Source organism: Clarias gariepinus, chromosome 5, assembly GCF_024256425.1.
Source record: "Clarias gariepinus isolate MV-2021 ecotype Netherlands chromosome 5, CGAR_prim_01v2, whole genome shotgun sequence".
Lineage (NCBI taxonomy): Eukaryota > Metazoa > Chordata > Actinopteri > Siluriformes > Clariidae > Clarias > Clarias gariepinus.
Window position 1 is genome coordinate 13100787 of NC_071104.1, and position 23247 is coordinate 13124033.

At 37.9% G+C, this 23247-nt stretch overlaps 2 protein-coding genes across 2 annotated transcripts; one reads left to right on the forward strand and one right to left on the reverse strand.

Moving 5' to 3' along the window:
- Positions 1-959: 959 nt before the first annotated feature.
- On the reverse strand, positions 960-12221 carry LOC128524566 (dynein regulatory complex protein 1-like). The gene is made up of 16 exons (XM_053497197.1): positions 12140-12221; positions 10032-10113; positions 9803-9915; positions 8695-8878; positions 8434-8571; positions 7528-7614; positions 5386-5508; positions 5139-5278; positions 4347-4481; positions 3930-4263; positions 2702-2791; positions 2461-2541; positions 1657-1760; positions 1362-1511; positions 1125-1228; positions 960-1017 (listed from the first exon to the last, which is right to left on the reverse strand). The coding sequence occupies exons 1-16, from the start codon at positions 12193-12195 to the stop codon at positions 1007-1009; spliced, it is 1932 nt and encodes a 643-aa protein (XP_053353172.1). The 5' UTR covers positions 12196-12221; the 3' UTR covers positions 960-1006.
- A 641-nt stretch (positions 12222-12862) lies between these two features.
- Positions 12863-18544, forward strand: LOC128524278 (ornithine transcarbamylase, mitochondrial-like). The gene is made up of 10 exons (XM_053496769.1): positions 12863-13022; positions 13209-13347; positions 13510-13591; positions 13739-13826; positions 13953-14106; positions 14239-14361; positions 14484-14537; positions 15993-16142; positions 17922-18059; positions 18193-18544. The coding sequence occupies exons 1-10, from the start codon at positions 12952-12954 to the stop codon at positions 18250-18252; spliced, it is 1059 nt and encodes a 352-aa protein (XP_053352744.1). The 5' UTR covers positions 12863-12951; the 3' UTR covers positions 18253-18544.
- The last annotated feature ends 4703 nt before the right edge of the window (positions 18545-23247 follow it).

Here is a 23247-nt window from a genome sequence, read left to right on the forward strand (position 1 = left end):
AATAACTAGGACAACTAATGGACTAGTTCACTGATAGATTGACAGCATGACAGCTGAAACATGTTCCTCACATGACCGCCACTGTGGTACTGTACAGAAAGTGCAATTCAGTACCACTGTTGTAAACTGCCAGGAAGTGCATGGGATGTGGCATTGATCACTGTTTATGTGCACTAGATGGAATGCAATTAGGGTCACCAACAAACTGCTGGCCAAATGCAACGCGATTGTTGCTACTGATACCCTGCTACCCAACCCTTGTTGAGATGTGCAGCACTCCTTGGTCAAACTCACAAAGGACAATCATGCAGAGGCCTACATGCGCACCTTCACATGAGTTACCATCCATGTGGCCAAAGGTGGACTGGGCCAAAACTAGGACACCATTTTCTCATGAGGTCCAGTTGGCATGCAACACGCTCCAGCCACAGCACATTCTTGACTAACCTGAGCTGATGGAGAAATCCTAGTGCATTGTAATTTTTCAATCATTGAATGCAGCAGAATTTCACAAGTAGGCCTACTGGGCTATTACTACCTGAGAAGCCAGATGGACACCCTGGTGTACACAATTAATAAAAGCCAACAGGAAAATTGGCTAAGTGTGTCCTAGGTAACAGATCTGGAATTTTTAGACAAATTCCTGAGTTCTCTAACCGATGTTTTAAGGTTATGGCTGATTGTTGTAAGTTCTTATTGTACTTTGGCTGCTCCCATCTTTTACGCCGGATGCCCTTCCTGGTATCACCCTCAAATTTATCCTGGCTTGAGACCGGCACTTTATCTAGTGGCTTGGCTTTCTGCATTGAGTGGGAATTGAAAAGGGCCTTCCACATGGCAGGTGCGAAATCTACCACTGAGCAACCTGGCTGATTGGTGTGAGTATTTATCTAAATTATTGCAATACTTGTTCATTGTAATTATTGTAATAAGTATTTGCAGTATTTTGCAGTATATATATCTGCTCCAACCATGGACAGGCATCTGAATTAGCAGGATCATCAGTTCACCATTTCCCTAACAGGAGATAAAACATTAGAAGGATGATTTGATTTTGGAAGTAAACAAACTCTCTCTCTCACACACACACACACACACTCACACACACACATACACACACCTACCTTTGATTTTTTTATATTTTTTCAGGATCATGCGTAGCTTTGAGTTTTGTTGTTTGAGCTGCTTTGTTTCAGACAGAAGCTTTGATCTCTTAGTCAGCTCAGTACTGAGAAAGAACAATGCACATACATACTGTAGCTATTAAGCAGAATATAAAACTGATATGATTATCTCATTATAAAAAAATAAAAATAAAAATGTATTTGCTATGATGTGAAAACACACATGCTTCTACTCACTAGTACTTTTTGAGACCTGCCTCCAGCACACTCCAGACTTTGAGTTTGGACTCAGGGATGACGTTAGCTATGTTCTCCCAGTATGTTTTGACCTCGGAGTCGGTCATCCTCTCTAGCCCTAAAGCACTGCCTCTATGTCTGTGTTTTTCTCTGTAATAAAAGTAATTAAAGAAATAATTAAAGTTTTAAACCGCTCTCACTGTAGTACACGTGTAGCATTCTTAAATACAGAAAAACTCATGTCTGTACCTATACATTAAATCGGATTAGGTTACAAAAGCACACACACACACACCTTGTTTTGCAGTACTGGGCATGGAAGGCTCTTAGAGCTCTCAGTAGATCATTTGATTGGATAAGATTGGATTTATTCTCTGCCGTGTTTTTCACTGATATACTCTAAGAAATAAAAAAAAAACAAGTTAGCCATAACCTGATTGGGATATTACTACAGGGTGGGTGAAAACTAACTAGCCATTAAAAATTGTTAATAAAGTACATATTTCTAAAACAAATTTATGTAAACAAATTGTACATGTACAAAGTGAGTTGTTTGGAGAATATTACTGAGAATCTCCTGAATCTCTGCCTCCAAGTCCTCCAGTGTGCAAGGCTTTGTCCTGTACACCTCCTCCTTTGCATAGCCCCACAGGAAAAAAATTACATAGAGTGAGATGTGGACGTCTTGAAGGCCATTAATGAGGTCCATGTCGTTCCATCCAATGTGCCCAATGCTTAAGGCCACACTGGTGGAAGTAGAGGCACAGATTCGGGAGGTTCTCAGCAATATCACAAACGACTTCCTACAGAAGACTGTCCGTTACATTCCAGGTATTGGAATTCAGGATGGAATTAGTTGCCGCCACCGATGAAAAAAAAAAAAAACGTTCTTTCATTATCCTATGTGATAATTTACATGTTAAATTTCTTTCAATGTATTTGTATGAGAAATATAGAGTTTATTACTAATTTTTAATGCCTAGTTACTTTTCACCCCCCCCTCCCCCCCTGTAGTTGTAATTATACAGCTGAAATGAAATGAAGGGGAAAGAGAATTCTGTTAAAACCAAATGAACCAAAAAGTTCCTTCAAACTCCACCTTTTCTGTTTGTGGCTGTTTATATTTTAAGAAGAACTTGGTCATTTCAATTACATCCTCTTCATTCTCAATCCCCAACACCTGCAAATAATCACACAAGATGAAAAAATACATTAATAAATCAGTATTAATTGGACTATCAGGAATTAGATTTATTATTATTATTATTATTATTATTATTATTATTATAGCAAGTAAAACCAGGTGATACACGCAGAAGTTGACAAAAAATATTACTCACAGAACAGATGGAATCGAGCTTTAAAAAATCCTGTTCATTCTTCTCCATGGAAGAAATTAACTCAAGACATTTTCTCTCTAAAAGAAAGCCCTAAAACATAAACATAAACATATTTTTTTAAATGTTTGCATATTAGGACATTAAGTTTATTATAAACCCATTGACCTCACACTTATAATCACAGTCTACTCATTTGGAGTGTAAGACTATGACATTATCTGTATCAGTTTAATGCTCCAAATATTATTATCTGTATTTGAATACTCAACTTGAAAAAATAAAAGAGAAATAAAAGAATAATGAGCAATAATAAAAAAAATAATTTAAATTAATAAAAAAATAAAAACAGAAGTAAAAAAGCCAGTGCGGCCTGCATGGTCTGTGATTTTCTCACCCTGAACTATATCATGCTTTATCTAATTAGATAAGAAATTATGTTTAAGAAAATACACTATATGGACAAAACTATTCGGCTAAACCAGGTAATTATTAGATTCAGTCAGGCCCTTTATCCCCAGAGAAGGGCAATCTTAATGCTTCAGCATACTAGTGCACAAAGTAAGAACTATGAAGACATGGTTTGAGGAGTTCGGTGTGGAAGAATCAGATTATATAACACAATCAGACTATATAAAACTCCACAAAGACAATCTTGCTTTTTCCATTCCTTTTGCACCAAATTGTTTATACAATACTACTGTTTCATATTTAAGAATGAGTAAAAATTCCTGATGTGCAGAGCAAAATACTCAGTGTTAACACTGTATTTGACTGTTGGGCCAAATTGAAATTAGTGGTTAATGGTGCAGCATAATAATTTGAACCTTTATATGCGATAAACTAAAAGAGCTATTGATGTTTAAAATAGCACTGCCATAATAACAAGTATGTAACCAGTGAAATTATTATAAGGTCATTTCTGACTAGCTAATTGCCAAAGGGATGATTTGTAATTAATTGTAGACCATGGGCAGGCACCCCATGTCTTTGTGGAGTTTAAATAGTCTGATTGTGTTTACATAGGTTTTATCCATTCTTTTCAGGTTTCTTCCTAAAACAGGCCAGAAGGTGAATTGACCACTCTAAATTCCCCCTAGGTATAAATGAATATGTGTGCATTTTGCCCTGCGATGGCCTAGCATCACATCCAGGATGTATTCCCAACTTTCACCTTTCTGTAAACTGAAGAATTACAGGATCCACATACACATAAACAGATAATACCTACCATCTCATCACACAGAAGCTCCATCAGCCTCTTCACAGCTCTACAATTCATTCTGCCCATGGGGCTGCCCAGACGTCCAGATTCCCCCTGTGTATCTTGTGTCTTGTCCTCCTCTCCCAGAACTTGTCGGGTTACAAGCCATGCTGTATCCACGGGCTGCTGGGGGTTCGATTTATCTGTGAAAGGCAGTGGTGGTGGACTCCATGTCAGGCCCAGCACCTGTTCATGAATAACCCGATCCAAATCCACAGCCCTGCCCACCAAAGCTTTGGCCTCATCTTCATTCATCAGCCAAATCTCCTCATAACGCTTGGCATCAACTTCTGCAAAATGCCTTCACATGGACACATTACAATCAATATTGTTAATAATCTCTGATGTGCTGTGTGTGTGTGTGTGTGTGTGTGTAACTGATACCTTATCCTCTTCTGAATATCTTTGCACTGTTGTATGAGACGTCTGTACTTATTGGTCAATGACTGGATCTCCTCCTGGGACTGCTTTTCCTGAATAGCACATTTTTTCTTCAGGTTGTTGCGTGTATCCTGTAGTCTGTAACAAAGAACAAAGCGACCCCAATATGAAAACAAAGTTCTAAGGTTGAGGATAGGATTCTCCCTATAGTCAAAACAAAGTTATTGCAGAGTGTCAGCAGTTTTGGCAGAAGTGTGAGGATGTGCTTTGCTTGGATAACAGTCCTTTGCATTTACAATTATTTTGTAATCCAAAATTTAGGCTTCAATAAGCATCCAACTGTAACGTGCACTGTTGATTGTTTATCCTTTTTCATGATAATGTACATTTTTATCTTATTATATCCTTGAGGGTTAAGGGCCTAGTAGCTCAACAGCAGCAATGTGGTGGTAGAGTTTGAACCTGGGACCCTCTAATCAGTAGGCCAATGCCTTAACCACTGAGCTATCCACTACCTGTGCGCTAATACCCGATAATAATAACACCTGAAGTCAGCCGTTGAATTATATCAAGCTGCTGCTTATGCAGTTTTATATGCCACCTGTCTTGCTTGAATAAAGGTCCTATTTTGCAGAAATGAGCTAACTTAAATGTAATTCCAAACCTATATGTGTATGCTTTTTAGTATGCTTAGGTGTCAGCAATAGGTCAGAGCTATTGTGTTAGTATTTATGAGAGTTTATTTCAGTTAGACTTATATTGTGGTTCAGGACAAAAGATTTATTTGAACAGTACCTAGTGATCTTCCTTATCTGCTGAGCCTTAATGACGGCACACTCCTCCTCAAATTTCTTTACTTTCTGCAGATCATACTCAAGTTTCTCTTGATTACTCTGGTAGATAGCCTTTCTTTCCTCCAGGTCTTGCTGCAGGTGCTGTTAATGCATACACACCAACAAATATATTTATATATGGGGATGTATTACTGTTTCTTATTTTTCTTAAAGAAACTTTGACCTGTTATCAGTGTTAGACAGTTTACCTGTAGATCAGTCTCTAGTGTGATTTTGAGCTGGTTGTACTCCTCTGAGTTTTCTGCTCTTAAGCGATCCAGCAGGGCCTCATGCTCCTCTACCATGTCCATCCTCTGCATCAAGAACTTCAGCTGCACACAAACAAACACACAAAAATAATGTAGTCCTACTTACTGTATAAACACAGTGCAATTATACACTGTGTAACACACAGAGCAGTGATGTACACATTTGTTGAATATCCTTTATACCAGGACTTTGGACGCCTGGACTCTAGGACTTCCTCTGCAAGTCAACTGACCCAGCCCACACCTCAAATTAGGATTACAAAAATACAAGATAATGAGGTATATGTTTTCTACTGTGAAATAAAAATGTGTTATACCTATTAAAAAACTGATAGTTTTGCGGGCAGCATATTACGTCGCCTGTGCAGTCAGAATGTCACAATCCAAATATGCAAAGAAAAATGTATTCTCTCTGCCTAGCGCTCACATCTTTTTTCTGCCGAGGTTTAGGCAGCTACTGTATTTGGAATTAGACTGACATTTTAAAGACTAGCACGCTCACAATAAAGAGGGATAGAGATTATCCGGTGTTTCTTCAGCCTTGAAGGATGGAAAGCACATTGCTATTTTCCATATTGTCCACGAATAAATTTAGCAGCAGAGCTTAATACAAGGGATTTTTGCCGTCATGGAATGCAATGGTCACGGTTGCATAGCAACGATAGACACCACACCATGCCTCTTGGGAAAGAAGGAGAAAACCTCTTTCCACACGGTTTAGACAAAACATTTGAACAGCCCCCTAAGGTCCAGTAAAACGTTTATTTTAAAATAATTTGGATATTAAAGTATCTTGTTATGTCATTTAAGAGAGTTTGTTTTAATCGGTTTATGTAGACAAAATAGCAAATATACTGCTTATTTAGTTTGTTTTAACATGAAAATCACACAATGAACATTGTTCTCTTGTAGCTAAAATTTGTCTAAAACACCTGCAAACTTTTTTAATGATTAATGAGCTTTTAAGTACTGATGGGAAGTTTGGATAATTTTATGGCTAGTTCTATGATGAATCTCGTTTATCAAAATGAACTAATCTTTTTTTTAATTATTTAGTTCATTTCGTTCTTTATAAAAACAAAATGTTACATTTTCAATAAACAGACCCCCAGCACGTCTACATACACAAGTTTTGGCTATAGTTCCACTAATGAAAATATTACAATGTAGCTAAGGACATATTATGATAAACAGAATAAGCAGCTCATTTCTCATATCTTTTGGTCCGAATCATTTGTTATTTTGTCACGTGACTCCCATAGATGCTTTGCAGTGCAATACTTGAGCAGTTTTTTTCATGAGTCTTCTAGTTTGAGTTGTTTGTTCTTTTAAATCTATTGCATTACATAGCGTCTATGGGAATTATGTGACACAAGTACAAACAATTCGAACTAGAAGACTCAAAGGTAATTACTCATTTCTGTTTCCTTTACATAATTTACGGAGGTTTTGCAATGCTTTGAGCAGTAGAAAATGAACGAATCACTCTCTGAGAGTACTCATTCTTCTGAGTCACGTTAAAGATTTCTGACACTTGAGTGTAAATTCCTGTAAAGTTAGAGTCGTTTTGGTTTATGCAGCTGATTGCAGTTAAACAGTGGCATTTTCCCCACTAGGTTTGAATGTATTTTTTCTCAGACTGCCCTAAATGTGAATGTACGTTGCTTATAAGTTATGAGCAAGTTTAAGAAAAAAATAATTGCTTATCACTGATTGTTCCATTGACTGTAAATAGAAATCAGATTTGGACCTTTGAATATTATGTATGAGAACCTCTGCTGAAGCCCGGACCCCGGCGGGGGACACCCTGGATAGGGGGCCAATGCATTGCAAGCCACACGCACTCTGGACAGATTGAGAACGGTAATTAGACTCATCTGCATATCTTTGGACTATGGGAGGAAACCAAAGTACCCAGACAAAACCAAGCATGGGGAGAAAACACAAACTCCATACACAGACCCGAGGTAGTGATCAAACCCTTGACTCTGGCTGGGGGTACAAGGCCACAGTGCTAACCACTATGCCACTGGCATAAATCCAACATGTTAAACATGTAAAATATGTAAAGGTTTGTTGTACCTCTTTGTCATTTTGTTCTTTCCTCTGCTGTTCCCATTTGTTCGTGCTGGCTGAGAGCAAATCCTTCTGCTCATCATGGAATGAGCACTGTAACCCAAACAAGAAACAAAGTAAGCACAATGCTTTTTCTATTCATTTGCATGTAAAACTTTCTTGCATTTATGCTGTTTTAGAATCTTCTAGAAAATTATGAAGACGTAAGTAAACAAGTTATAAATAGAAAACATAGCCAAAATCTGTTTGCAAAGCTTGTTGAGACTTAAAGACTTAAAGGTTTGGTTGCTTCTATGTACATAGTACTGAATAAAGAGTGGGAAAACATATTGTGTTTAAATATGAGATTTCTAGAAACTTTTTCACTGCTTTCTGCTTAAGACTACTGCTTATGTATGTAATGAAATGTGTATGATGATGGCCAAAAAGTATATAATTCATTTCAAATGAAACCTATAAAAAACATTTCCTACACCCACTGTGGTGTGACAAGTGCATGACAAGCATTTACAGACCCAGTGATATACATTTTCCTAGAATTATAAACTGTGTAAGTTTAAAGTTTAGCACATAATTAGTTTGTTTTAATAGTTTTAAGTTCATACTGTATCCAGATGCATCCATCTAGAAACCTCTTTAGTCCAACTAGGAACCATGGAAGCCAATGGTGACCATCGTATTTATTCCAATTTCGTACAACCATGGTAGAATCTGGAAACACCAATTAGCCTAATCTGCATGTCTTTGAACTGCGGGAGGAAACCCACCAAGAAGAGGGAGAATATGCAACCTTCATACACACAGACAATGCAGGATTTGAACCCAGAACCTGGTGGTGAAAGGCGACAGTGCTAAGCAATAAGCCATGATAGCACAGCATATCAAAAACATAGCATCTGGGCACTACCGCACCTCAACTGCTTCCAGCTCCTTTCTATAGTGTTTCTTCAGACTTGAGATCTGTTCCTGCATCCTTTCAATTAAGAGATCCACTTCTTCTGCCTCCTTTTTGCGCTCTTTTACAAAATGATTATCTCTTCCTTTAAGTTCCTGCACAAAAATGTAGACATCTGTTGTGTGTGTGCATGGTAGAGAGAAAGAGAGAGAGAGAGAGAGAGAGAGAGAGAAAGTGTGTGTGTGTGTGTGTGTGTGTGTGTTTGTGTGTATACACACTTGCAGCAGTTCATTAAGGAGCCTGTTCTTGTCTTCAATGATTTGCCAACAGAGCTGTTGCTGTTTTCTCAGATCATCTCTCAGCTCCTGGTGGATCACCTTCGTCTCGGCCTCAGACCACTTGCTCATGATCTCATTAAACTTCTCTGTACTGGATTTAGCCTCATTTTCTAGCTTCTCCACTCTGGCCAGGATCATCGAGTGCATGTTTGGGAACAATGAAGAAATAACAAACAGACAATTTTTGTATCTTTCCCATCTGTCCCAGTTGCACATACTGGGACTGAAGCTCTAGATCCGACGGCATTGATACCTTCTGCAACACCATGCAAGCTATGATTTTGTTAATTTATTTATTTTTTTTCTTAAATTTAAGACAAAATGTTATATTGTCAAGCAGCAAGGACTTTTTTTATATATGTAACTTTTGTGTTTTCTAACTATTAGCTTTAAATACTGAAAGAGTCATAGTCTGTATTTGTTTTTATCCATTTATCAATAATTACACCCTAAACTGTATAACTAATACTGTACTGTATATCATGGTGGTTGTCAAGAATTCTGTGATAATGTCTGTCAGTTTAATATGGCTGCACAACTTAGTCTAGATATACTGTACTGTAGTTACAAAAAGCATACAAAAGCACCTGTTTAACTGGAATGAGAGCTTCTCCTAGTAAAATTAAAACATTACCGACCAAGCAGCAGAATGCAGAGGTTTATTCTGCAGTAAAGAAATGTCAGGGAAGCCACATCAACCAAAACTCTTAAACTTAAAATCTAAAGTTGGTTGAAAATATTATTGATAAAACCTAATAAAACCTAAAGTAGCACAATGATTCAAAGCGGCTGCAATGGCAAGAAGCTGTAATTGGCCTTTATAAAATGATTTCAATATTAGACTACTTAAACATCACCACACCACTGCTAATTACATACTTTAATGTAACAATGCCTTGATAAAAACGGGATGACATTTAACGAGGAATAAATGTAATGTTTAATATGGTGAAGTAATCCCTACAGAAAGATTTATTAACATTTGTGGAAGAACTTGGTGTTTTCTAGGTTCTTCACTGCTTGTGCATGTGGGTATCTGTGTTCGCACCTTAGCCTGTTTGCCGCTCTTAGTTCTACTCTCCTCTTCATCTGCCTGGCATCACATTTAACCAAAACGTTTGTGACCAGCTCTGTGCCATCTGCTTTTAATTTATCCAGATGCTGCAATAAGGACAGATGACCAATGCAAATTTAATACATTAAATGCAGCCAGGAGTGGCTTATTGACTCAGAATTGACTATAGCAGTACAGCTTTTTAATTAAACAGTTTACTTACTCTATTACTTTGTTCCATCTGTCTCCAACTTGGACGATCTTCCTCTTTAATTTCCATCTGGAAGTCATCTCCATTCGTTTGTCTTCAGTTTTCATTGAAGAAATATATATACAACATATATATTGAAAATTACATATTAAAAAATGATCAAACAGTAATGCCAGCTAATCTCTGGGAGAACTACTGAAACAGTAGGTTTGTGTGGGGCCCTTGAATATTATTGAAATTGCATTACCATATATATATAAAGCCAAGCCCTCTCATGGGCCAACCACTTTCTTCAAATCCAAAATGCCTCCTTGCCACAATAAAGACAACAAACTATGTTTCTTCACAGCTCACATATCATTTATCTTGTAAACCACAGGAGGGCACACTTGCAGTTCAGGGACTTGTACTGGACACGTATTTCTAGTAGACTTGATTGGAATAAAGACAGAGAGACGAGCAGTATTTTGACAGCATTATTATTATTATTATTATTATTATTGTGGTTTATCAATTTGTTTTACATGAACAATTTGCTAAGGTTGTGGTGCATTGATTAATAATTATGAAACATTACAGATTAAGGTTATCGATGCCATTAATGCTTAACTTTGGTCAAGAAATATATGTGACATTTGTAACCCTACTATTTACACCTTCTCATTTTCTGCTTATCAAAAGATCCCAGTTTAGCATTGCCCCCCAAGGAATTTCTTAACTGTTTTTAAAAAGACTTTTAATATTCAATCATTTATGATGTAACCTTAAAAGTAAAAAATATATATATTATTTATGAATGCACATACCACAAATGTATTTATAAGCTACTAAGTGTCTATGCTATACTGCCGGATTATGCTTGTACTACATCTCACTTTATACACACTTTATAGTTTATGTATCACACTGAATACTTTCATATTATTTTAGTTTTACTAGACTGACTGTCCTTGTCTAACTGTTTGTTTGTTTTTTTGTTGAGTTCCATGACACTTAATGACGGTCAATTATTAATACCTAAATATGCACCATTTAGTGTTTTTTTCCAGTATTTCTGGAAGTGGCTGCAATGTGTTCTGTTTTGGAGTGTAAGGAAACTCCAATGATAGGGACATAGATAGATAAAGACGTTTCTCAAATAAAGAAAAAAAAAGAAATGTATGTTTCATATACTTCAAAGTATATGGCCAAGCCAGCCAAATAAGCCAAATGTATGCTTAAAAATTATTTAAAATAATTAATATTTCTTAACCATGGAAGTATTTTAGTTCATGTTTTAGTTCATGTTAAACACTTCCTCTCATGTATAGAAGTGATAACAGCCTAACAACTTGGATTCTAAGTAACTGTAGACTGTACTGAAACACCTTATTGAAATATTTTTAAAAATATAAAAGCTATAATGCTTTTTATGAATAAAAAAAGACAGCCCTCCGTTTACTTATTTCTTTATATCCCATATTTTCTGCCATAGATTAACACTCTTTATTATGCTCACGTATTATGTTACTATTATTATGAACTTTAGTCACGTGACAGCTATCGTTCCCATTTATGAAAAATGGCCAAATAAAATATCCATTGGTGTAGGGATTTGTCATGTCATACATTTTTAAACTAAATAAATATTGTTGTAGAATATTGTAATAATCGTTTTAACATCTTTATATATTAACTACAACAAGATTTCAAAAAAACTTCATAAAATGAATTTTATTTTAAAATTAACGATATAAAATATACACGTTGTATATGAAAACGATGTCATAAACAAACTGAAATTCTAATAAACATGATAAAATACTGTTAAAAACATATTTATTTAGTCAGTGGTTTAGTTCAGACAGATCAGATCAAAATAAATGCGTCAAAAATGCATTTTATGTGCCAATATTTCATTAATGTTGACGAAGGCTGGCACGTGACTATATAATAGTCGCATTATAATAGGAATATAATATTTGATCATAATAAATATGTAAAATTATGCTGCGTTATTTTAATAGCGATTATGATGGGGTAATCGGTGGCACGGTGGGCGATGTCCGCGTCGCCGTATCACAGAACCGGGTCGAACCTACCGATGGGGTTTTTAGGGACTCTGATGTCTAAGAACTCACCGGTTCTTCCGGAGTTTGAACAGAACTGGACTGCCGGTGTGCCCGCTATTCTCCATATTACCCCGTGAGAAAAATGTGCTCTGTTTAGGAAGTATCCTTAAATGTAAGTGGTCTCTTGCTCAATTTCGGTCTAATATCATTTACATAGTGTATGTTTGTGACGTCATCGTTGTTGGTTTAATCGTCAGTCACCTGATTTTTTTGGCCTGGGTGACGTCAAGATTTTTTTTTTGTGTGTCATTTGTCATATTGTCCTTCATACAGGGACACAGGGGGCCTGGAGCCTATCCCAGGAGACTTAGGGATGAGGCACCAATCCCTTGCAGAGCACATGCATACACACACTAACATGCTCATTCACACACTACAGGCAATTTGGCCACCAATTAGCCTAATCTGTGGGGGGACCGGAGTCCCCTGAGTAAACCCACCAAGCAGGCAGAGCATGCAATCTTCATAGATCCAAGGCGCGGACTGAACCCAGACTCTGGAGGTACAATGAGACAGTACTAAACTATGCCGCCACCCCACTGTTAACGAGGAAGATAAATTACATATTAGGATTTTTTTTCCTATAGACCGATCAGCACATGTAGATCCTGAGGTTTATTTTTTGGAATCAAAACAGTTAATGAGAATCGTGTGTTTGATTGGGCGTGGTTTGGTAGATGAGCGCTTTGTGGGCGTGTCTTGTATGAAGCAGTGGCGTGCGTCCCACCTTCGCTGATGTAATCGCACGCGGGGATTGAGTTCGTGCAGCAAAGTTTGCATTTTATTCTTCGCGGTGCAAAAACACACACATTCCAAACGGCATGTCTGCTCTTAGGAACACCTTCATGCACGGGCTTAAAACTGTCCAGTTTAAACAAGCAAGGAATTTTAGGTAAGTGTACATGGTATTTTATGATAACTCAGTCTGTAAACTATTAGTGAGCACACTACTGTAGTATGGTGTAGTATATATATATATATATATATATATATATATATATATATATGAATGTAAGCAATTTGACCTGTAATGATCTACTGTATGTGGTTGATCTACTATGGTGTTGTGTGACACCAGGGTGGGGAGGACCTGCTTAGGGGCTGTGCACTTAAAGGGACGCAGTTTTCTGACGCTGAAAGACTTTAACCCAGATGAGATCAAGCACATCCTGAGGGTTTCTGCTGACCTGAAGCATCGAATCAAGCATGATGGACAGGCAAGATAATTTTAAAACTGATTGCACAAAACTCCAAACTTGCTTTTCATTTATTATGGTGTATACTTGTTAAAATAATTTTAAAATGTGATAAAGGGAATGTTCATGTTGTTTTTTGTGTGTGATTTAAATGGGTTTAATGGTTTACATTTCTATTTTTAGTATCTTCCTCTCCTTCAGGGCAAATCTATCGCCATGATATTCGAGAAGAGGAGCACCAGGACCCGCATGTCCACTGAGACAGGTGCAAATGAGAGCGAGTGTGTGTGTTTGTGTTTCAGGCATAAGCAACACGGTCATGGAGCATACTGAATAGTAAATGAAAGTAAGCAAATCCGAAAAAATGCCAAATAGACAGTGTGTGTGTGTGTGTGTTTGTTTGTGTGTCCAGGGTTTGCCCTATTGGGTGGACATCCATGTTTCCTTACCCCTCAGGATATTCACCTGGGTGTAAATGAGAGCACAAAAGACACCGCCAGGTTAAATACAATATAATGTATATAATGGTTAGATTGGACACATACCTTGGCACTAAATTGATCCTTAATTTCGTTCTTAAACACAATGCAGTAATAATAAAATATTTTTCTGTGTGTGTATTGCAGAGTGCTCTCAAGCCTGACTGATATTGTGTTAGCGCGAGTGTACAGTCATTCTACTTTGGAGCAGCTGGATAAGGAAGCCTCAGTACCAATCATCAATGGCCTCTCTGATCTTTACCATCCCATACAGATACTAGCTGATCTGCTCACGTTGCAGGTACACACATTTACAATTAGGCATTTGTCAGACATTTTTATTCAGACCGGCAAAAGTGCAAACCCAGATACACACACACACACTTTCTGACACTGTTGTTCTTCTTATCCTTTGTGCTGTCTTCTCTTTTAGGAGCATTATGGATCTTTGAAGGGCCTAACACTGTCTTGGATAGGTGATGGTAACAATGTACTTCACTCTTTCATGATGTCTTTGGCCAAATTGGGTGTCAATCTGAGAATAGCCACACCAAAGGTTTGTCTCTAACTTGACTTCTGAGTGTTTATAACTATACAAATGAATGTCTCTGTGTACACTTGCCATTGCAGCAAAAAACAACTGATGCAATTATTTACTCTATTTACTTTTCTTCCTAGGGTTATGAGCCAGATCCTAATGTCACTCAGGAGGCACTATGTCTTTCTAAGCAGGTATGATACAATATACAGTAACTGTTAATAACCTACTAGTATTGGCACTGAATTTCACATTTTTAAAACCCTTGTACTGCTTTAAAAAAACAGTATAACTCCCACAGGTTATGCACAAAAGGAAACCATACTTTTCTGTTAAGGTTTAATTAAAAGATCTTGAGCGAAACAGGGTGGTGTGTCAGTATGGTGTTGGTGAGAATCACGCTCTGGGTATGCAACTGCAGTCCCAAAAAGTTGACACAGCATGGAAATTGGCCATTAACCCAAACAGGAGTAATCTGTAAAGCCTTTTTCCCCTTTTTTTATAATAAAAACTCTACAAAAACTTATTATTTGATGATTTACCATATGAATTTAATAGTTTGTGAAAAATATGCATTCATTTCATATCGGGCTACAACATCCTCCAAAAAAAGTTGTGTATACCAAAATATAACATCAACCTGTTTGTTAATAACACTTTTTAAGCATTTGGGCATTGAAGACACCAATTAGTCAAGCTTAGCTAGCCGAAGTTTCCCCCATTATGCAGGCCTTCAGCAGCGGAATTATACAGGATCTTTTTTGCCATATTTTGCACTGCATCATGCACCACACATTTTCAATTGGAGCAGCCAGAATTCGGTTTGGCATTGTCCTGCTGGAAAATACAAAAATGCAGGCCTCTGAAAAACGTGTTTGGATGGCAGCAGATGTTGGTCCAAAAAAAATATATATTTTTCTGCAATAATGATGCCCAGACAGAGTATGCAATTTACCCATGTCAAGCTCCCTGGCACACCCCATACCGTTACTGTTGCTATCTTTTGGACCTGATGCTGATAAGAGCTTGAATGGTCCTTTTTTTCTCTCACCCAGAGAACATGATGGCTGCTGTTTTACAGAAACTTTTTAAATGTTGACTCTTCGGACCACAAAACACATTTCCAGTGTGCCACTGTCTGTCCATGTGTTCTGAACCCACATCATGATATCCATACTGATACCTGACAGTTTTTAAGACAATGATGTTTGAATGGAAGGGTTTTTGCGCATGCCCTTTAGGCATTGAGATTTGACGAGTTTCCTGGAATTTCTTGATAATATTGTGTACTGACATTTAATAATAAAAGTCATGGATAATTTGTTGGTGCATCATTTGCGAGTCTTTTGCCTAAACCTTGCTCTAAAAAAATTACACCTTTCTTTGAAACCCATGTTGGCCCTGTCCCAACTTTTTAGGAGGATCTTACAGCCACGTATTTTCAGCAAACATTCACATGGTAAATTATCAAATGTGTTGTTGTAGTGTTATGGATTATAATATAGGACAAGGTGAAGAGACTTCTCCCTTTTGTTTTAATTGCCAATTTCCATACTATATTATCTTTTTTGTAATTGGGGTTGTAGATTGTACATCCACAGACAATAAATTTGTGAATAAAATGTAGAATATGTTTGTGCACACTGTAGTTTGGGACAGAGTTGCACTTGTTTTCAGAGCCAATGGAGGCAGCTCAGGGCAGCAATGTTCTGGTGACCGACACATGGATTAGCATGGGACAGGAAGAGGAAAAGAAGAAGAGACTAAAGGATTTCCATGGTTACCAGATCACCATGCAGGTAAATGAGTCCTTGTCAGCTTTGTCGTAAATTATACAACAGTTAGTTCTGACTGAGGAATCTGATTGGATGAGAGCCATTCCATGAGTTGTGTTAATGGATAGTAACAGCACTGGGACATTTAATAATATGTATTACTCCAGGTCGCAGGTGTTCTAACAATTGGTAATTGCAGTAACAGTTGGTTGCAGCATGGATAAAAGTATGTTAACATGGTCTGCAACACTGAGGAGAGCAGTTATCTGTCAAAACTGACATTCAAAACCAGTCACAGAAGCACTTTCAGCAAGAAATCACATCTGATAATGTCATTTTAATCAAAACTTTGTCAACTGCTTCTACTGTACATCATTCCAAATTTTCCTTAAATCATCCTTTTTAAAACTTTTATAGTGAGCTACAAAGCTAACTGGCTTCTAACACAAGGCAAAATCCCAAATACTTCTGTAACCCCTAACCAAGGGTACTACTTGGTGACACTTTAGTGAACACTTTAGCTGATTAGCTCTCCATTTAGTTTATTTGGGATTTAACCCCAGAACACGGAAGTAAACTGACCTGATATTCTAAATTGGAATAATTGGAAATATAAAGGGAAACCACCTCCATGGTTTATTCTTCACACCTTTTCACTACATAGTATCAGTAAGAATTTAAAACTACTTCAGGTGGTAATGGCTTGCAGTAGTGGGCCGACCCAAAGTTAACCTAGCTGAACTTGGAGAATGGAGCACCCATCACACAGGTCAGAAGCTCCGCCAGTGCTCATCAGTCGTGCCGCTCTGAGGCTGATGTCGGTGATACATGTGTGTGCTGTCTGGGATGTTATTCTAACTGCTTACTATTGTTCTATATTTGTTACCAGATTTGTGCATTTCAACAACCATGTGTTATTTGGTTTTATACCTTCTGAATTTATGCCATGGTTATGTATGAGATGTACATAAGTATAGGTATACATGTGTGCAACCTCATAATTATAGACCAGTGTTAAAATAAACAAAGTAACTAAGAACAGTTTTAAAGTTTACCCTGAAGCTCCCATCACTCTTGAACAGTGTAAATCTGGACTCATCAGATCACATGAACTTGAACTTTCTCCAAAGTCTTGTGCTCCCTAGCAAATTTAAGCCTTTTTCCCCCAATAAGCCTCACTGATAATTAATTTTCTTAAGGCGACACTGCTGTTTTGTCCCAATCGCTTTACGTTATGCATGTGGAAATGCTCTTAGTTTTACTATTAAACATGGCTGAGTTCTACTCTGTTTCAATGATTTCATTTTTAATAAGTGTTAAAGTGGTCTCACATCATGCACATACAGGATGTTTTTCTGACCTCAGAGATGATGGTTCCCACTATCTTTCTAGGTTTTAATAATGCATTTACAGGTCTTTACCTAATTTTAGTAGTTTCACTAATCTCTTTGGTTGTTTTCTTTTCTTAATGCAGGCCAATGGATAATTTCATGGCAGGCCCTTTCATGCCATGACCACAGGATATATCTCCTGACATGGCTGCTTATGAAATAGGAAGTTACTTAACTTAATGAAGTAACTTAAATAAAGTACTTAAATAAAATAAATATTTTGCCCATTTTAAATAGTAAAAAAAAAAAAATCAATGCATGGTGGTCAATATGTATGAGGCCCACTGCATTCTTTCTTTTGGGTTAGTGTTCCCTCACAGCCACAAGGTCCCAAATACTTATTAATGCTTTGCTCCTAGCTCAAAAACAGATGAACTAATTGATTTTATCTTGCAATCTGATTGGCTTTTAGACTGGAAGTGTAGCCGCACCAGACTGGACTTTCATGCATTGTCTTCCACGAAAGTCAGAAGAGGTGGACGATGAGGTTTTCTACTCGCCACGATCACTGGTGTTTCCTGAGGCGGAAAACCGCAAATGGACTATTATGGTAATATAGCTGTGGAGTGGTGTTTGTGTCTTATGCTTTCTTGGTGTGCAAGTATGTGTGCATTTGGGCACAAATTCATATAAATATGCTTAATGCATGAATGTGTATTTTTTTTTTTTGCCTTTCTCTGTAGGGGTTGATTGTGTGTATCCTGACTGACTACAGTCCTCAGATCTCCAAACTGAAGCTGTAATCTTTCAGAACTGAACTTGAGAGCTTGCAACACAAGGGTCCTTCAACATTTTAGGATTTCTGCAAATTCATTTATTAATTCATTACTCTTCAGGATCATGGACAAAGCTGGAGACCATCCCAGAAATACTGAGCACAAAGCATTAATAAGACAGCAGACCAGTTCACTGCTTATAACCCAGTCTTCAACGCATCTTGGGGGAGAGCTGAGGGTAACAATCTGCAGAAAAAAAATCACAATTAAAAACATCAGAATCATTCAGAAGATTTAACAGATTAGTGTATGTTACATGCTGGTCAAAATGTAATTTTTGTTTAAATCTAAAAAAAAAAAAAAAAAACCTTTTATGGATTTAGTTATGACAAAAGCTTGTGTGGGGCAGAATTAACCTGTTATGCTGATTTATAATTCACTCTTGAGCCTACAGAGGGCACAATCAGCATGTATAAAAATATACTTTATTATGCATGTCTTGTTATCTTGGCCTGTAGAAATGATCTTAATTCATTTTCAATTTAGTGTTTATTAATTATTTTCAATTTGGTGTTTAAGACTGAAAGCATTCCTAAAAAATGGGAATATGTTAAAATTCTTATATATGAGCCATTAATATTTATTTGTTGATAATTAATTATTTGTACATTGCAGCTATTATTCCAGATACTTCCAGCACAGCTGGTTTTCTCCCTTTTTATGATAATTGTAGTTTAATCAGGACTGGATCTATCAATGAAGGGCCCTAGGTCCCTAAACAAGATTTGAACTGGTGTCCCCCTCACCACAATAACTCTCATAATTGTTTTCCATTTTTTTCAATTCAATTTTATTTATATAGCGCTTTTAACAATGGTCATTGTCTCAAAGCAGCTTCACAAAAATGAAAGAATCTATTAGAAAAGGAAATATTTGGAAGTGTGTATGTGTGAGAAAAATGTGTCTAGATAATAATGAAATGAATGAATGATGAATGAAATGTCTCTGATGAGCAAGCCAAGGGTGACGGCAACGGTGGCAAGGAAAAACTCCCTGAGATGGCAATAGGAAGAAACCTTGAGAGGAACCAGACTCAACAGGGAACCCATACTCATTTGGGTGATAACAGATAGAGATGATATAACACCATGTGTGTTATGCAGCTGAAAGTACAATATAACCGAAATTCTTTAAATTAACATAAAGTCCAGTTCAGCACAGGAACGAGTCAGTAGGTGCAGAGGGCAGATGGGGTCTGGATCACTGGGATCACAGGAGCAGGATGTGTAGCTCCAACCATAATAAGGCAGAATCCAGCTGGAGCTGGTCCTTCTCTGGATGCCTCAGGATCCTTGCAGGGTCGGCCTTTGTCTACTGAAGCTGGTACAATCTCCAGATGCCTCGGGATGGGTAGAAAAATACAGAACAGATGGAGAGAATTAGCGTAGTTGCCATTTGGGATCGGTGTACTGGAGTATGAGGTTATGGGATGAGTTACATGTATGCCAGATTAAAGAGATGCGTCTTGAGTCTACTTTTGAATTGGGAAACCGTGTCTGCTCCCCGAACACTGTCTGGAAGGCTATTCCAAAGCTTTGGAGCTAAATATGAAAATGCCCTACCCCCTTGTGTGGATTTTAAAATTCTGGGAATTACCAGAAGTCCGGAGTTTTGTGATCTTAAGGAGCGTGGTGGATCAGAAGACTGGTTAGGTATGTGGGAGCTAAACCAAGGCCTTGTATGTAAGTAATACTATTTTGTAATTAATTCTAAACGGAACAGGTAGCCAGTGCAGGGATGATAGTATTGGGGTTATATGATCACATTTTCTGGATGGGAGAACTAGTGTCAGATATTCTAGTGAGAACCCTGGCGGTTGCATTTTGGATTAACTGAAGCTTGTTTACTGAGGAGACAAAAATTGTTTATTTTTTCATTAATCTTCCTCATATGGCACTGGTATGGTGGCAGAGTGGTAGGATGTGTGCTTATTTTTTTCCTGCATTGTTGTTAGAAAGTTTTTCATTGAACACTAACTATTGCATGTTTTTGCAAAGAGTTGCCTCCGTCATCATCTCAGTGTGAAAAGGTTTAGCATTGTTGGACACATATTTGGCATAGCAAGGAAGACTGGGAAGGTACTTTGTTATGGAATGCTGCTAAGTCAGTTAGTTGGTTATTTAAAGTTAACTACATGATTTGACTACAAGGGTATGCCAGAATCTTCTGGCCACTAATACTTGCGATGCAAGCTTATCCCCAAGGCATCTGATTTTCTCAATCTTTTGCTGAAGTGATCCCTAACAAGACTAATTTCAATTTATAGCCCAGCAAGGGGAAGGGTGGCCACAACAGTACCCATCTATAGGTCTGTGAAGCAAATACATCAGACTAAAGGGACGAGGAATTTCTTCTTTCTTTTTAGGAGCACATAAGCAAGTTAGAATAACATCTGTGTGATTATTTGATGGGGCACTGCTACAAAGTCTTGTGTTCATATTAAGCAGACATGTCCTGAATGGGCTGGTGCATGTTGAGGGCATATAGTCTTCCAAATAAGGAAGTATCATGTTGTCCCTCAGGTGATAGTGTGGCTTTGCATTCCTCTTGAGACCTGTTGTTCAGTTAGAATACCAATGCTTGGAAGAAAAACATGACAAAGCACCTGTGACAACATGAAAATATGCATTGCACAGATTTATTCAAATACACCAGGCTTGCATGGTATGAATAACACCTGAAAGCCTTAACATGCAAAACAGGAAAGCTTTTACAAGCCAGAACATTTATTTCACTGTACAATCAAGTAGAAACCACTAACCTTCTACATTTGGAAAATCTCAAATTTTTATTGTGCTGTTGGCAAAGTAGAGGGAGATAAGGGGGCATTTCCTAAGACAGAACAGCAAATGTAGCAATCTAAATGATGAGCCACAGAAATGATAACCGTCATCAGATCAATTGAGCATGTCATTAATGCATCAACATTTGCTGATAGAGCAGCATTCATATGAGCATGTTTCACTTATAAGAGTAATATAAGAGTAAATGGTTTCTGTGTGCCCCCACCACGGAGCAGGCCATTAAGAATGGTTATTCACACACATTGTGGTGCTGAGAATCACAGTAAATTTCTTATCCTATAGGACATCACAGTTAATCGGGACATTCTCAGATCCACTGAGAATGCTAGCCACCCTAACACCCAGGTGTGATGGATATTCTTACACTTGCTAACTTGTCTCAGCTCACACTCAGTGCAGGGCATTTCTAATAGAAGGAGCCTGGTGGAGAGTGGTCCTTCATTTCAGAGTGATAATTACAGAAGCCAGGATCACAGGCTTTACATTTAGGCATTTGGCAGATGCTCTTATCCAGAGCGACTTACAAAAGTGCTTTAAAGTTTACATCATTGGATACATACGTAATATATACATACTGGGTCAACTAGGTTAATAACTAAGTGCCATTTGGGGGGGGGGGGGGGGTCACGAATGCCGTCCTCGATCCCTGAGAGATGGTGGGATGAGGTGAGCAGTGCTGGGGCTTGGAGCCTATCCCAGGAACTCAGAGAGCAAGTGAGGGAACAACTTGGATGTGGTGCCAACCAATCGCAGGGCACACAAGCTCAAAACCCACCCATACTCTCAGGGGCAATTTGGAAACACCAATCAAACTACAGTGTATGCTTCTGGACTGTGGAAATAAAGATGAGTACCTGGAGAAAATCCACAAAACAACAGGAAGCACATGCAAAATCCACACAAAAAGACCAGAGACAGGATTTTAATCCCCAAACCAAGAGTTTCATGTAAAGAATGCTACAGATTTGATTATTGGATAAACACAGTTCCCAAAATTAGAACCCTGTTTGAAAACTGTATGCATAGTATTTTGCTTCCAAACTTTACACACAAATACCAAAAAAAAAATAGATCTTTCCACCACCAACCGCACCACGCTGTGCTAAGATTTCCACTTTACCATCAATGATATACAGTATGTTAGGTATAAAATATATTCCCAGATAGCACACTGCTGAAGGGCATACAGTGGGCCAATTCTGGCATCAGTCGTGGGCCGAATGTCATTTTGTCCATTGGCCCAACGTTGGCTCATTGTTGGGGCCAAAGATAGGTTAGGCCAATGTTGGCACAATGTTGGTTCAGTAGATAATGGCAAGGTGGGCCAATGTGGGTTGGTTCAGTAGATACATTTGGAAATTGGAAATTAAATTAGACTCTTTTCATCACTGCTAATAAAAAAACCCAGCACTTTAACATTTAACCCAGCTAGAGTGTCATATTAACCCACTGGTTGGGTCAAATGAACAACCCAGAATTCTGGGTTAAATGATTAAACACAGCACTTGAGTCAAAACAACCCAGCGTGTGTTCTGTCTAATAGTGACACAGCGGCTGGGTTGAGGTTTGATTGTTTTTTAACCCAGCAGTTTTTAGAGTGCATCCCAGGAGACTTAGGGACGAGGCACCAATCCATTGCAAAGGACACACATACTCAAACATGCTCATTCACACACTACAGGCAGTTTGGGAGCACTAATTAGCCTAATCTGCATGACTTTGGGCTGTGGGGGGGAAACCAGAGTACCCTGCATAAACCCACCAAGCAGGAAGAACATACAAACTCCATGCACACAAACCAGAGGTGGGAATTGTCTCGGTTTGCAGCTTAACAATGTTATGTTAGTGGTTTATCAGTACATTTTACTTACAGTATAATACGCAGAAACAAACCCTGCTATATTTTAACTTAGGGTGTTTGCCTTAAATGCAACACTAAACACACACTGTGACTAGACAAAGAGGGTAAGGATTATTCCTGGCAAGGTTGGCCTTATGTTGGCACAATGTTGGTTGGTTCAGTAGATAAAATTGAAAATTAAATTAGACTCTTTTCATAACTGCCAATAATAAGAAAACAAAATAAACTACAAGATATACACCTAATACAAACACTTTATCTCTCAGCAAGGTGGGACAAATGCATACAAAGCACCCA

What these genes read in the sequence shown, in the direction of transcription:
- LOC128524566 (XM_053497197.1), bottom strand. Translation starts at nt 12,195, where the DNA reads ATGGAGAATAGCGGGCACACCGGCAGTCCAGTTCTGTTCAAACTCCGG. An exon ending in AGATGGAACAAAGTAATAGA is followed by an intron (nt 9,916 to 10,031) that starts GTAAGTAAACTG and finishes TCCTTATTGCAG; the next exon opens with CATCTGGATAAATTAAAAGC. An exon ending in AGCTCGATTCCATCTGTTCT is followed by an intron (nt 2,542 to 2,701) that starts GTGAGTAATATT and finishes GATTATTTGCAG; the next exon opens with GTGTTGGGGATTGAGAATGA.
- LOC128524278 (XM_053496769.1), top strand. Translation starts at nt 12,952, where the DNA reads ATGTCTGCTCTTAGGAACACCTTCATGCACGGGCTTAAAACTGTCCAG. An exon ending in CACTATGTCTTTCTAAGCAG is followed by an intron (nt 14,538 to 15,992) that starts GTATGATACAAT and finishes TGCACACTGTAG; the next exon opens with TTTGGGACAGAGTTGCACTT. An exon ending in ACCGCAAATGGACTATTATG is followed by an intron (nt 18,060 to 18,192) that starts GTAATATAGCTG and finishes CTTTCTCTGTAG; the next exon opens with GGGTTGATTGTGTGTATCCT.